The sequence below is a fragment of the Halichoeres trimaculatus genome, unplaced genomic scaffold, assembly GCF_033239565.1.
Source record: "Halichoeres trimaculatus isolate MK-OKI-2021-1 unplaced genomic scaffold, fHalTri1.1 fHalTri1_scaffold_7, whole genome shotgun sequence".
Taxonomy (NCBI): domain Eukaryota; kingdom Metazoa; phylum Chordata; class Actinopteri; order Labriformes; family Labridae; genus Halichoeres; species Halichoeres trimaculatus.
In genome coordinates, this window is record NW_027437185.1 from 17,163,847 (window position 1) to 17,179,360 (window position 15,514).

At 42.4% G+C, this 15,514-nt stretch overlaps 1 protein-coding gene across 3 annotated transcripts in view; it reads left to right on the forward strand.

Moving 5' to 3' along the window:
* nlgn3a (neuroligin 3a) overlaps positions 1–15,514 on the forward strand; it is a 164,627-nt gene that overhangs the window by 48,286 nt on the left and 100,827 nt on the right. For 2 of the 3 annotated variants that reach the window (XM_074674908.1, XM_074674909.1), the window contains exons 4-5: positions 1,322–1,381; positions 11,458–11,607. In XM_074674908.1, coding sequence (XP_074531009.1) covers positions 1,322–1,381; positions 11,458–11,607 — 210 coding nt within the window. The remainder of the gene's footprint in view (positions 1–1,321; positions 1,382–11,457; positions 11,608–15,514) is intronic. The other variant, XM_074674910.1, reaches the window with a different exon arrangement.

Genomic DNA, 15,514 nt, shown 5'->3' on the forward strand with positions numbered 1-15,514 from the left:
AAGAAAAAAGGCAGAGGTCACTACAAACATTTGATTTTCAGTATCAGGCTTTTCTCTGGAGCAAATCTGAATTCAGTGGTGCTTGATGAAAGGTCAGTTCACCACCAAAATTACAAAATTCTCCAAAAACAACATATTTCTTTGCTTGTTAGGAGATGATAGACTGTTAAATGAATTGACGGATGGATTGACCTCCTGACTATGAATCTGCATCGGCTTCCCTGCTGCTGTGGGCAACAAGATGTGATTATACGAGGATGCCAAACACTGATAGCCCTGTGTGAGTGGAAGGTCAAGAGATAACTTGTACATTACAATGTTACATGGTGTGCAGGCACCCTGGAGGGCCAGGTATTTTTACTTCATCACATGTAGCACAAGGACAACAGCATATTGCTTATTGTTTAGGGCAAAAGAAACAAGCTAAAATGGGTGCACACATCACTGAGTTTACATGATACACGCTATCTTGTGATTTATTCAGATCTCACCACCTCAAGGGTAGATTCAACCCAGTGTTCCTGCACGTGCTTCTGCTTGTACAGTGAACCCTGTTCTCCCCACGGTTTTCAGCATCATCATTTTATATTGACTATCTTAGCAGTAACCACATAGTACATTAATGCTTATTGGTCTCCTGGTCTCTGACAATAGACGCCGAAATCATAAAAGCGTCAGAAAGCTTGAGTTAAGTTTTGTATGTTGTAAAATCTATGCTCAAGAGTCATTTCTGCAATTAGATTCAAAACTTCAAACCAGATTGAAGGCTCTATAATGATACTAATTGATCACACAGCGCTCTGAATACTCAAAGATGCTTGACATGTTGTGCAAAACAGGTAAAGATGGGAGTGGAGGTCACATGTTGTAGGCCTTTTTGAAAAGGTTTTGAGTTGATAAACTGAAGATAATCCTTTAAGACTAGGGCACTGTTACACCAAATTATACTGTTGGATTTTTTTTTTTTTTAATGCTGTTTTCTGAACTGCCAGTGTGTATGACTCTTCTCCAAACATGCTATCACAAAAGACTTCTGATAAAAAAAAAACAACCTTTTCCAAGGTGTGCTTTGATTTTTTTTTGTATTTTGTTTTCTTCAGTGTTATTAAAAATGCTTGTTTTTCTCTAATTGTATAATCTGTGACTGTTAACCAGAAATGGCCTTGACTAACTGTTTGATTAAGATGTGTATTCAATGAACATTGTCACACTCTTTAGAACTGCTTGTTATTGAATTGCTTCTTTCCCATCTGTGTGTTACCAAATGTGTTATTTTGAATGTCCCTGTGCCTCTCTATGTCTCTCCCTGCTTCAACAACAGGGGCCCATGCAAAAAAACAGGGTGAGGATTTATCGGAAAACGACGGTGATGAAGACGAAGGTATTTTCCATGGTGAACAAAGATGATGCATGTTTTTTTTTTTTTTTTTTTTCTGAAAATGTCAGTTTTCTAAAAATTTATGTTTTGTTTTGTTTTTTTTTTCCTTTTTTTCTTTTCTTTCTTTCTTTTTTTTTTTAATCACAAATGCAATCATCATGCACCCCTGTCACATTACAGCCTGTAGAGTAATGTCTGTGATCAAGTGTGTGTGTGTGTGTGTGTGTGTGTGTGTGTGTGTGTGTGTGTGTGTGTGTGTGTGTGTGTGTGTGTGTGTGTGTGTGTGTGTGTGTGTGTGTGTGTGTGTGTGTGTGTGTGTGTGTGTGTGTGAGACAGAGAGCAAGAGAGGGGTAGTGTGAGCCAGGTCCTGAGCGTCTAAATTCAGCTGATAAGAGGAGTGTTAAGCTTCAGAGTCAGATGGGAATGAGTAGCTGTGGAGATAACCAGAACGAGTGGACTTATTTTAATCGCTCATGGTAACTGGACTAACTGTGACTGAAAAGGCAGAGTGAGTGGTGGAGGTGTGGCCAGCAGCTGTATGTGTGGTGATAATGGCAGAGGGAAAGTGAAGCAGCGGTGTAATATCAGCCTGTTCACCCGGCCTGCCAGCAGATTTAGATGAGGAGCGGCAGTTCAGGAGTGCTGCTGGAGAGGATTAGAGGCGAGAGGTGTAGAAAATGGGAAGTTGCTGCTCAGCAATCGCATTGTTCACTTTCCATATTTATCTTGGGATATTCCTGGCTCAGGGTGGATCTCTGCCGAGATTAGAATGAGAGACGATTCTTGTGCTGCAACAGAAACGGCTTAAGTCTCTGAATCTAAATCAAACCCTTGATATAGCCCCGCCCTTGTCTTCCTTTTGCAACAGTCAGGAAGGTGATGCAAGCATGATGCTGGGTATCAAGGTAAAGCCCTTGACTTAAACAGCTTTTGATTTTTTATTCACAGAATGAATTTCTGCACTGTTTTTTATACACAGGCACACAAGTGTCTGCCTGATTAAGACCTTAGTGAATGTTTCGGGCATTTCGCCCTTTCACTTGGCAGAAATATCGCCCCGTGTTGCCGCCTTCTTTGAACCATTAGTCTTGAGTTTTGGGACTGCTTTGCTGTGGGTCCTGTGCCGGATATTAATCCCAGCTGAAGCCCACTCGTAAGGGCTCCGTCCAGATGTTTAAGGGTTTGTAGTGAATCTCTTTCCTCTTTGCCAGTGGGCTCCTCTCTCAGACAGAATCCTCATGCTGGCCTTGATCACAGAATAGGAAGCGTTGCCATGGCACCACTTTGACACACACAAGTGTTCCTTCATTCAAGCCCAGGGCGAACTGTTGCATCTGAAGCCAAATTGCCTTCAGTTTCCTTGCTTGACTTTGCATGCATGTGTATGTTTGTCTCCCCTCAAGCAAACCCACATGTAGCCCTAAGTCCGTTCAAAATTGCTGTCAAGTGCCGATCCCTTTGTCTGGCAGGTCTTTGCGTGCGCACACAGTGGCTTGGTCTCCAAGCTGTTGTGAAAGACTAGCCTCACTGAAAATGTGACAAGTCTATTCTTTACTGAGCGCGACTAATGCTATTTACAGAGCATCACCGTAGCAGCACAATACGGTCCCAGCAGAATCTCTGCCACAGCACTGTAACTAATGCATGTGTGACAGAGGCAGCCATCAATCCCTAAGTATGATCCAGAAGATTCTCATTGTTCTGGTGACTGTGTCTGTTATGATGTGTCATGGCCCGACATATGAAACCAGTGTTCAGGGACACCCGTTTGTTTCTGTGTAATTCTCCCATGTTACCTCAGTGATAAAAAGACTCCTCTCCTCAGCCAGGGATGGCTGAGTGCACTGCAAAAACAGCACAGTCCTTGTAAGCTGTCTTACATACTGCTGCTCTCACAAGTGGCTGTGCTATTATTGCTGGTAATAGTGATCTTCAGCAGATATACAGGCTGCATTAGCAATGAAAATCAAGTTCAAGGGCAGGCAGAGTGAAAACACAAGCACAACTTCCACTCTGTCACTCCTCAGCTGATGCAACTCTCATCCACATATTCTCATTCAGCCCAGAGAGCTGCTGTCTTTCCTTTTTTCTTTCTTTTTTTTTTTTTTTTTACCCAGTGTAACCCCCTCCATCTTTCAGTCTGTTCATCTCAACATTACCATGCTGTCTCAGTTGGCACTCTGACTATCCTGGGATAATTCCCCCCTCCCTTCTCCACATTTGAGCTGCCCTTCTGCCTGCTGTAACCCTCCAGACAGGCTCTTAAATTCTATTTTAAATGACTTTCATTGGATTATAAAAAGGGTTCTCATATTCCCAAAGAAATGTAAGTAACATATGTAATTAAAAACTAATATTTTAGTTCACAATAAAAAAAAAACAGTGGAAAAGCTTGTAAAAAAAACTCAGCTGGGAGGAGATATGCAAAATAGAACATGTAGCAAGGATAAAAAAAGATGTTTTCTTTACTATAAGGCTATTTTTTATCCTTCTTCTATCTCTGTGTCGCTTCCATCTGTCCCTTTGTGTGTCCGCCTGTCCATCTGAGCAACAGTCAACCCCCTGGCTCCCTCCAAAGTGCATTCAAATTCTACGCAACACTCCCTCCAGCCACACAAGCGTGTGGGCCAAGTTGCAACGATTTACATCGGCCCACAATCAAGTCTCAATTTTTTACACAGGCTGTTATTGCACTGTAAAAGCAAGCGCACGCTTTCAATCACCTACCTGCTGTCGTTAGATAAAGGTGGGCATGTAAACAGAGGAAGTGAGGCTGTGTAGGAGCTAAATCTCCTGGGTGGAACATGGCAGCGGTGCAGAGGTACTGTGCCCAGTGTGAGGAGGGGAGAGGCAGCCGTCCCCACTCTGACTCTGGTGTGTCTCGCGCCACTGCTGCTTCAACCCTCTCCCACTGATGAAAAATAAATACGTGTGTATTTTGTGTGTGTTTGTGTGTGTGAGTACAATTTGGCACTTAGAGACTCTAGCTCTAATCAGGAGGAATGCTTCCATCCAGTGTGAGTGTGCACATACTTAGACATGTACATCCACACCCATTAAATCACTGAAGCATACACAATGGAACCCACTTCCACACACACACACACACACACACACCTCACACACATACACAGACACAATGCTTGCATCCAAGCTCTAGAAGCAGAAATAAAGAAAGCGACACACACATACACCCACCAACCCCCCTCTCAATCGTTGCTGTGCCAGAGAGCAGAGCTGAGCTCCACCTGCCTGGGTATTACCATTAATTCCATCGCACAGGCCTGACTGGATCCCCATCCAGCAAAGCCCTCAGCTCAGCTCATGCAGGCTGGAGACTGGTGAATTGACAGTGGGGGCGATTCTCACACCATTCTCTCCATTCTGCCACTATCCTATTCTCTCTGATGTGGCAGGGATGAGGACTCGTGCCCCCTTGAAGCCCATTTATGCAGAGATATTTGGGATGCTGTTGCTCAGCGTCTGTCCAAGATAAGCATTGCTGCTAATGGCTGATCCACAAGGGCATCATTTAAGCTATTTCAAAGGAGAGGAGAGCAAGGCGGTTGCTGTCATCTATTTTTTTTCCCTTTTTGTCCTTTACTCTTGAGTGGCATGATATAATTGGTAAGGCAAAAACATGCAATATCAGCCGGCTTTTGAAAAATCTGGAGAATGGAACAAGAGTGAAGATTAGCTTTGAATTAGTTCAGCAAGGCACTTTCACTCCTCTTAATGCAGCTCCACATCAGGTCTTTGTTTTCTGCGTTTTTTTTTTCTTTTTTTTACATTGTAATGTCAGCTTTTGTGGTTCTCAACAAGGGCAGCAGGATTCCCTGAAAGACTAGAGGTTTTAGTCTTCGTGCACTCAAAGAGCAAAGTGATGTCTGTGAGTCTCAGGGCTGACAGCACCTCTACAGCCTCAGCCTCTCATCTCGATCCAGGCCAGCTGTAGGGGGCTTTGGCTAATAGCCTCATAGGCTTTTTCACCATGTCTGCCCTTTATTTTGTTTTATCCCTGTTTCTCACCTTTCCTTTATCCTTATATACACTCTTCTCTCTGCCCACCTTGTTTCCTACATCATATTTAAACACACAAACACACACTGGCTGGAAGGTAAAAAGTCACCTTCACACAAAGGTTATCCCTCCCATTACATTAGCTGTAGTGATGTCAAGACTCAAGGTAGAGGCGAAAACACTCCTTCACCTCCTGTGTGTACATAAGACAACCTTCAGATACTAAATATCACATCTAATAAATCAGTTAATCACCTTTTTACAGCGCTTACAAATATACGAATGGACCTCAGGCTTTTCAACCAGCAAAAGCTACCTCAGTGACAAAAAACTTCCTTAAAATAGGCAACAAACAGAGTTATAGGTGAAGATCTGCTGCTGTGTCAGGACAGCTAAAAATGTGAGAAAAAAAGAGACAGCAGCAGCAGAAACAAAAAACAAGAACAGCAAACACAATAGATTTGTGGTTCCAGTGCAAATTATAGCAGTAATGGATTAGAAATAGGATGAAAAATAGCAGTCAAAGCTAAATAATGATAATGAAAATAAGTAATATATAGTAAGTGATATGGAGAATAGGGTGAAGTCTGAACTGCTCTGACCGTAAAGGCCATGCACATACAGTCGTCGTAGGCGGAAGTTCCTGCGGTTACACCCACTGAGTGGCAGAGAGCACGTACTGAGTGGCACTGCCAGCCTGCAGCCTGACTGCTGGAAAAAACACTGAAAACAACTCAAAAATTGGAAAGAATTTTTGTGCCATTGATTACTCAACCGAGTTCCAAAAGGAGCTATCATTTTCCTGACTGCTGTAAGCTTAAGAAAAGAGAAGCTGATCGATCTCTTCTATTTGGAGAAACGGCATGAATGCCTTGGATTTACGATTTCCATTTCGTGTCATGAGTGTTGCAATTTTGGGTGCAATCGTATTAGTATTGTAGTGCTTTCTAAAATACCCAGCGTCTTTCATTAAATCCTGCATTACTGAGTATTTGTCAGCTTTTATAGAAACGTAAAAATGTCTAAGATTGAGATGTATGTTTGTGCCTAGACCAACTTAGTTTTCCTGGTAGTACAACACAAAGCAAACATATGGTTGGCCAGATATTGAACTGATGTGCTCATTGCTTACATTTCCCCCAAATTTCTACCTTGAGGTTCAGCCAAGCTTGTGTTTGCTGACCCGCTTTGCGATGAGGTATACATAAATGTCAGAAAACTTGATTTCTGGCAACATTGTCTGTGTTATAGACCACTATGTCTTTTGTAAATGACACTGACCTTTGTCAAGTCCAGCCTTCATCTGGAAGGGGAACTTGTCTGTTTTACTCCTGTCTTCAATGTTTTTTCTGTCTTTGGTGATGTTGCAAGATGTCTTGTTGCTCAGTCCAACTGAGGGGGTTCAATCTATTTGTATGAATAGAAGATATAGAGGTTTATACTTTTTTTAAAAAGGGGTCTTTTTTAGACATTTGCCAGTTGGGGTAAGAGCAAAGTTGAGAGGAAACTGTTCCCTCACCCTTTTGTCTCTCCCTTCTCCTCTCATTGAAGTGGAACCACAAAGAAAGGAAGAGTGTGCAGCCTGAAGCCTGATTTATACTTTTGCGTTGAACCTTTGCTGTAGGTTTTCTTAGCCTGTACCCACACAGAGGCTTAGGTATCCTATCCTGCACTCTCTCAGAAATATAACTGTGTATTGAAACGATGCAGATTGCAAGCGCTGTGATTGGTCCATCAGATTTCCTGCATTTAGAAAATATGATGCACAGGGATTCCACAGCCATACATTTGATCCCCTTGCGAAATCTCTTATTTTTGACTCTGGAATCATTGCAGTATGATGAACTGCTACTCTACATTCATCAGCTCTGACCTTAGCATAATATGCTCAAATTCTGTCACCATGGTTTCCTGTGCAGAACTGGCAATATGACTAGCATAAAAGCAGAAAAGGAGCACACTCAAACTAAAGTCTTCTTGAAGTGTGCGACTACAGGAGGCTATTGAAGGTAACACTTAATGTCCTTTCACAACTTTTAAAACAAAGCAGTGCTGAAGAAGGCTTTGTGCTAAAACATGTCTGTTTGCTCCACTTTATCAAGATTGAAAGTAGTGAAGGACATTTGGAGAGCTGTTGTTTGTTTAATATCACTGGTATACACACCTAGCACATCCATCTAGTGTTTCGGCATAGTGTGCATAGAGCAATGCAGACGCTCCAGCTTTGGCCACTACAGCTTGGCTATGGTGTTGAGTCAATGCAGAACCAAGCTTCGCCCATCAGGGGTGAGCTCCATCTCAAATATGGTTCTCATCTTAGCCCTACTCTCCTTGTTGTTAGACTAACTCGGTACCTTACTGCTGAAAAGTGGTGCAAACTTTGATGACTTTGCGCTCAGTGCCCATAGTATCATAGCTGAAGTGTGGGAATTGTAAGGGGTCAAGTGGTATCTGTTTTTTTAACACCCAGAAGTTGCATAACAGGTGACTGGGTCTGTGGAAAGAGGCTTTAAGGGCCATTTGATTGGATATGTAACTTATCAGTGTGGTACTTGCTGCGTGTGGATGTGTGTGGAGCAGGGTGTCCTTCAGTCGTCCCTTTTCATCAGTATCTGGTGTTTGTCTCGCATTTCCCACACTGTCAGCCACTCAACAGTTTCTCTGGTCCCTTTCGCCTGTTTTTGGAGTCCAAAAAAAATTTGTCTCTGTGTTCCTTTACTTTATCCGCCTTTCCCCTCTGAGGCCCAGTCACACTCAGTGCCACTTCATTCGATTCAGAATACAGAGAATATTAGGTGGACATTCAGTGACATTCAGAGTGCTGTCAGCACATACTGCTGTATAATTCAGTGTAATTACACTGCCTGTTCTGCAAGCAGCTTCCCGGTTAAACCAAAACCCTGCTCCGAAACGTGAACATGTCTTGTAATGGACTTGTCATGAGTGAGGCGTGAAGCCTGGCATGACGAGAGCTCTACAGTAGGGTGCATGTCATGTCCTGCCACATCAGGACATTGTCACCCGTTCCCCCACCACCACAAGCCCCCTTCCCTCCACCCCACCTCAGACCTCGCTGATAGCCGCTGACAGCCACCATGTTTCACAAAGTGTTGACACAGTGAATGCCACCGACACTTATCTCCACTTGCCTTTTGTGTCCTGTCCCGATCCCAGAGTGTCAAGGCTGCTTCTGGGGCGCTTAGTGTCAGATATATATGATGGACTGTTTTCAATGGGGGAAGAGGCAAAGGAGGAAAAAAGTGCAGGAAGGAAAGAGAGAGAAAAGAAGATAGAGGAGGAAGGAGCTGCTGCTGGCCCTCCTGGTGGGTATCACTTGCAGCAGAAACACTTAAAGACTCGGCTCAGGCCTGAATTCTGCCTCCCACTGACTCTCCAATCAGTCCACAGGCACTGTGACGCACCTGAGGAAGGTTGTGCTCCTCTAGCTCTACTGAAATTGCAGTCCTGTGATGTATTTGTAGGTGTTACTTCCCTCAACTGTTCTATTAAGCTAGAGAAAAGTCCACCGAGTAACAACCCTTTGATTTATGTATCCATTTATGGTCAGTTTTTCATTTATTTTCCATACTGTGATAGAAGTTTTGCTGTTGGTTTTTGTCGCTGTAGACGCTGCATGACTCAACTTGTGTGATTGAGAGAAAGATGTGAGAAAATGATGTGTTATATAAATTATTTTTCTGTTGGCTCACTCCATCCCACATTGGCTTTCATCTACATTTCTATCATGCACATATATTTTCTGAAAAAAAAGTTTATTTATTTTTCTTCTTTTTTTTATAACCAACTCACTGTGCATGGAGTTTTTATTGCAATATGTGTGCATTAATGAACCTATCTCTGTTTCTTTTCCAGCACAGAGCTCTGTGCTGCCTTCTGATGCTATGAATATGTTTTTGATGTAACGATGTGTTTGCCTCCGGGATGGGAGTGAATCAGAAAGCAGCTTTTATTTATTCATTCATTTATTTATTTTCAGGGGGGGTAGCCACTTAGTCACCTGTGTCACCAGATTAGGCATCCAACAGTAGCCACCAAAGCTCTGATATGATTGGTTTACGAAGAGCTGCCCACCTCATTATGTCCACGCCATGCTGTGCAGATGTGGATGAAGCCAGAGAGGATTATTTTTCCTCCCTGTAAACCAAAAGTCCAATCGGGATCTGTTGCATGTATATTTCCCTCTAACACAAATCACATCAGATCAAGTCAATAAACAGATTAGGCCGAGTGGAGCGTCAATGTCTTATTCCAATCCCCCCAAAGGGATTTCACAGAATGGATGTCTTTGTGATGGAGACTTGATGTGAATCAACAAAAGAGGTGGCTGATAACACTGACATGACTAATCTCTTTTTCTGATTTCTGCCCCCTGTCCCCTTCTTCCTCTTTGCCATTCTTGTTGTATCTGTGGCCCATTTCTTTAACTAGCTTGTGCAGGATGTTGTTTTGCTGTCCAAGCCCCCCCCCCTTCTCTCTCTGACATCATGCTTCCTCGCCCCATGCATCCTCCTCCTCCTCTTGTCTATAAGATAAGTGTGTGCATAGAGAAGTGTCAGCTATAAATCACATTTCACTGTGTAGCCTTCTCAGATACCAGCGAGATAAAGCCAGCCATAAATAAAGCTGCATCATGTACAAGTTATTGCTTTGCTTTTAAACGTAACGGGGCCGTGAATAACCAGGGGAATGATGGGGGAAAAAAACTTGTGAATCAAGGCTGAGCACAGCTATAGGCTTTACAGGGAGACCGTGTCTTTACAAAATGCATTTAAGTTGTTGTCCTTGGCGTGGTGCTCTGCTAATGCGACGCTGAACAGAGCCTGCAGATGGATGCAGATTGAGCGGTGCAGGATGTGGTCTGCGATTAGCCGTTTTTAAGGATTTTGAATTTGGCTCTTAGTCACCATAGCAACTCAAATACAATACCACTCTTTTGAATCTGAATGTATCGCTTCTTTTTCCCTCTTTTCTGTCTTCCTTTTTTGTTGTTTCTGCTTTCCTTTTTTATTTTCCTCCCTTCTCTCTATCCTTCTGGTCTATCTTTGTGTTATCCCCACTCTGTCTCTTCCTCACTCCCCTGCCCTCCCACCCTCTTTCATTCTCACCACTCTCGAGGCTTTGGGGGAAAAAAGCAGAGAGAGGGAAGGAGAGAAAGGCAGGGAGTTGGACAGAGTCGGAGGGAAGGCGGGGGAGAGAGACAGGGGAGAGTCTGTGAGTGAAAGCGATACAAAATGAGGGAGGGGAAGGCGAGGAGCTACAGAGAACGCAGGGAGGAGGTGGGAGGGAGTGAAAATGAGAGAGAGTTTCTTGTCTTGTCTCCCAGCTCAAGCTAGCCAGCCAGTAATTCAGTCTATTCCCTCAGACAGAGGCTTTTTTCTTCCCCTCTACCTCTGGATGTGCTTTATCTGGCTGGAGTGTCGCTCCAGCTGGGTATCAAGCCCTAGTCGGGAATAGAATAAACAACATTTTACCAAAACTGAGGCACAACTTAAGCTACCGAGCAACAGCATGCAAATAAATTGCTGGACAGAGAAAGCCCTGGGTTTCAGAAAGAGGAGGCTCTTGGTGGTGTTGTGTAATTAGGCAGCGCGTTGTCCTCCTATCACTGTCAAGCCAGATTAGCCTTCTCCCTGGTTAGGAGATGTGTCAGCGTACCTCTCTCTTTTTTCTCCCTAATGGCTCCCTGTGTGTCTATATTGGGATGTGAGTCTGCCTCCTGGAAGGCACCACAAAACCAAACACAACCCTAATAGTTTAGTTCATGATGAATAAATTAGAAGCTACATTTTCAGCTGAGATGGCCAATTATTTTAACTTGAGATAATGTTTTTTTTTGTTTTTCAGAGAGCAGATTTGATGAAGTAGTGTTGACATTTTATTTCAAGGGTAGCAGATTGCATTAAGCTGGTATCTGAGAGGTGACCGTCAGCTTGTCTGTTTGTGGCCACCATCTTGCTGTATCTGAATCTGAGCTGAACCCTTTTGATCGGAGTGGGTGGACGGCTTAGTGAATGTGTTAATGATGGCCGCTCTTGCAGACATACGAGACACCGGGGCCAAGCCTGTGATGGTCTACATCCACGGAGGATCCTACATGGAGGGGACAGGCAACATGATAGATGGAAGCGTCCTGGCAAGCTACGGAAATGTCATCGTTATCACTCTCAACTACCGTGTCGGCGTCCTCGGTAAGCATCTTTTCCTTTACTACTTCCTTTTCTCTTCTCCTTCAAGGGCATTTTTCTGGGCCATCTTTGTAGGGCAGCGAGGTGTAATGAGCGCTGGTGATTGCTACAGCCACTCCAAAGAAGGTGGAGGGAGAAAGGGGTGGCACTGTGAGGCACACAGACTGGTTCCTGTGCTGTGTGTGGATGTGGAGCATGTGTGTCAGACTCACAGTAATTGAGCAGGATGTAGGTTTGTTGTTGTGACTGGGGTTTGGAATAAATGAAGAAATTATTTTAATGAGCTTGAAAAAATTGATGAGATGGGCGTGATGCTGGAAAGGTGGAGGAGAGAAGAGTCTCCCTCTCTCTGAGTTGTGGTTGCAGATTGACTTATACAGCCGACTCCTCTTTCAGACACTTGTGTGTGTGTGTGTGTGTGTGTGTGTGTGTGTGTGTGTGTGTGTGTGTGTGTGTGTGTGTGTGTGTGTGTGTGTGTGTGTGTGTGTGTGTGTGTGTGTGTGTGTGTGTGTGTGTGTATGCGTGTGTGAGAAAGAGAGCACGAGAAGAGAGAGAGTAAGAGAGCTCCATGGAAACAGCTGCAGCAACACAAAATGGAGTTTGTTAGCACACTACCCGAGCTTTGTACCTTCTCCATCCATCTCTCTGACACAGCTGATTTCCCCCTCTCACATTTTTTTACATTTAGAGTGCTTCTTTACTGCCTGCAAACGCCTTGAACATTCAGTGAAGTATCAGTGGTGATTGTTTTAAATATGGTCCTGGATCTGGACCAATATTAGCTGCTGTCAATATGAAGGATGTGGCTTTTGTTGTTCTATAACTTCCTAACAAAAATGAAATATGAAAATGACTTTCTTAGTCTGACGTGTCAACAGAAGTTCAGACCTATGTTTTTGTTTTTGTTTTTTATTTCTGACAGTAATGCTTTAAAAAAGAATTTGATTTTTTTGCAGTTTCTCAGATGCCATCATGATGAAACATTGACCTGCTGAGATTCTGTATGTCCTGTAAAAACAAGATTATTCTGTCTGGTCACCAGAATTAATTATATTCACATTAGAATTCAAAGTTAATGTCAACTTTGTATTTTTTTTAGGGAAAAGCTTGAGGAAGCACTGTGAGGTCTGTGTTAGTCGCAAGTTAAAACTCCTGCAAAGAACTTTGAGTGTGTGTTGATTTTGGCGCCCCCTGTGGACAATGCAGTACTTGTTACCATTTATTGCTAATTTTGTACCAACACCACTTCTGTTTTTGATCCACAAGGCCAATGTGGGAGTGAAAAAAGTAGCTGTTCCTTGAGTGTCCACTTGAGGCTGGCTGCAAAAATCAAGGAATCTGTTTGGGTTCTATGAAAATAGATAAAGAAATGAATAAGCAAACATGTTTTCGGTGTGCCAGTTATCTCAGATGATAAAGCAGGCATCCATTATCCAGATGCCACAGTCCTTATCACATTAGTCACAGGTTGGTTCAAAATCAGGTTTTGGTGCATGCCGGTCCTCACTCTCCCAAAGTTTCCTGTTTATCTTCAAGTTCTGCCCTGCTGTAAATAATCAAAAGGTAAATAAGTAAATTGATACAATTTGCATACTTGGGGCACAGCTAAGTTGCAGGGTAAGCAGGTGTGTTGTAGCTGTTTTGTATCAATTATTTTAGTAATCGATTACTCTGATAATTATATTCATGATTAATCGATGAACCGAAAAAAAAGGATGAGAATCATAATAGTAAAATTCGCTAAATCAAATGTGCTCTAATTAATGACAATAGTTTGCTTAATGAAATATACGAAGAAACAACATATTTGAACATAAAAGATGCAACATTTATAAAGTATATCAAATGATATGAATGTATTTTCACTTAAAGAACCAACAGTATGGGAAAATATATTTTTATGTCATCAGATTGAGAACTCAGTGGGCCAAAAAGGCAAACAAACAAAAATTTGTCCTCAATCTTTCCACCTGCAGGTCAAACAGTACACCTCATCTGACCTACCACAATCTGTAGCAGTTAACGCTAATGCTAACATTAGTTTAATGAACTCTTCGTGGTTTTCAAGGGGGGTGACAATTTAATCAAAAGACAAAACAAGTCATAAAAGACATACCATTTCACAACATATTAAAGGAGTGTATGAAGAATTGTGTAGCTTCTCACCTGGCTGTTGAGCTCCACGGCTCGTATTTGATGGGCCCATCGTGTTTGTGTTTTAAGTGCTAGATCACTGCAGTCGTACTGCGGTGGGTCATTTTTACAATTGACAGGCTGTGCGTTTTTACTCTGTGTTAAATACTTCCAAACTCAGGATTTTTTTTGGATGAACGGCTTCTCCGGCTCTGCCATTATTTGCGTGTTTACTGGTTTCCCTCACCTGCCTGCTCGGCTTCTCCTCCACCACGCTGATTTGCTCACATGTGATGCATACAGCCCAGATAATCTATACTCCAGTCAAGTAGGTGGCGGTATTGCACCTTCAGCTAGTTACCAACCACTAAATAATCCGACAAAAAGGAAGAAGACAAATTAAACTTAAGACAAACTAATACAGTAAAGGCGCAGCACAGTGCATCAATTTTTGCTACATTTACATTGTCAACGGTTTTACTAATCGACCTTTATCGTTTTTATCGATCCATCGTTGCAGCCCTACTAAAAACCCTCATCAGCGCCACCTTTATGTCTCCTTCTTGGTTGATCAAAAGTTGGGTTGAGACAGCATTTCACATATGTTGAACTCTCCCAGCACATACACAATCTATGTAGTTCTCCTGTGTATGTTTCAGTTGTTTTCTTACCTCGTTATCTTACCTTTCTTTACTTTGACACTTAGATGATCTTACTTATCAGGTCAGAAGTCTTTGCCATGGAAAATGAAGTATGTAAAAATGTTGTTTTGGTGTGTAATTAATCCATGCCACCAGTCAAACTTCATTTTGATGGCATTGTTGGCTTTTTTTAGGTCAAAAAGAGGCATCATTTTTCATTTTGTCTCATTCATAACCAGCTACAAAGTCCTAACAGGAGCTTCACAATAACTAAAATCCATTCTTCCATCATGCTTGAAAATGAAAGTTAATTGTGGCAGCTATAATATGAGTTACTGCCGTGTAGGCGTTGCTTCAGAGCAGAACAAACGAGCAGACTTTGAAAGTGCTTATCAATTATTCTATGAGATCAGTTATTAACTTACAGCTTCCTATGCAGCATTTTCTAAAGCCTTTCTGATTCTGGCATCCTTATTGTAACAACTGTTGCTGTTCTCTTTCATATAGTTACAAGTATTTTCAGCAGAAGCAGGGTAATGGATGCAGAATTTTCTTGATTAAACTACAAATGCCAGTAACTCAGTGCAACAGTATGTCTTATGTGTTTTTAATGGTTTCTTAACATGAGGGGGGCTCTGATGAACTCCAGGGGTCTGGCTATTCTCAATAATTGCTCTCTAAATCTGAACAGTTACAGGATGATTAACAAGACATGAAAGAAGACAGATTTCCTGCTTCATAAAATCATTGCGCTGTATTTCTCAGTCTTTATCCAATCTTGAATCTCTGTTTGTTATTGGTTGAATAGTTTTACCATTAGAACCTCTAAAATGTATTCACATGAAACAGATTTAAATTGGAAAATTTGTGGAAGATACAATCCATGGCGAGGGGTCATAGCTAGACACGCTTTGGTTTAAACTGTTAAAAAGCAAAAGGTTGAGGGTGACTACACTGTTTTGGCTTTAGCTGCCTGATGGTACAGATTAAATCAGCGGCTAACTTTGGTCTTTTATGGCATTTGCTGAGAACATCAGCTGCTTTATCCTTAAAGGAGCCGTCGATCTGCCTCACCTTGCTGCTCAGAGAACTCCACATGTCAAGAGCAGGAGGGTGACAGAGGAGTGCTGCTGCTT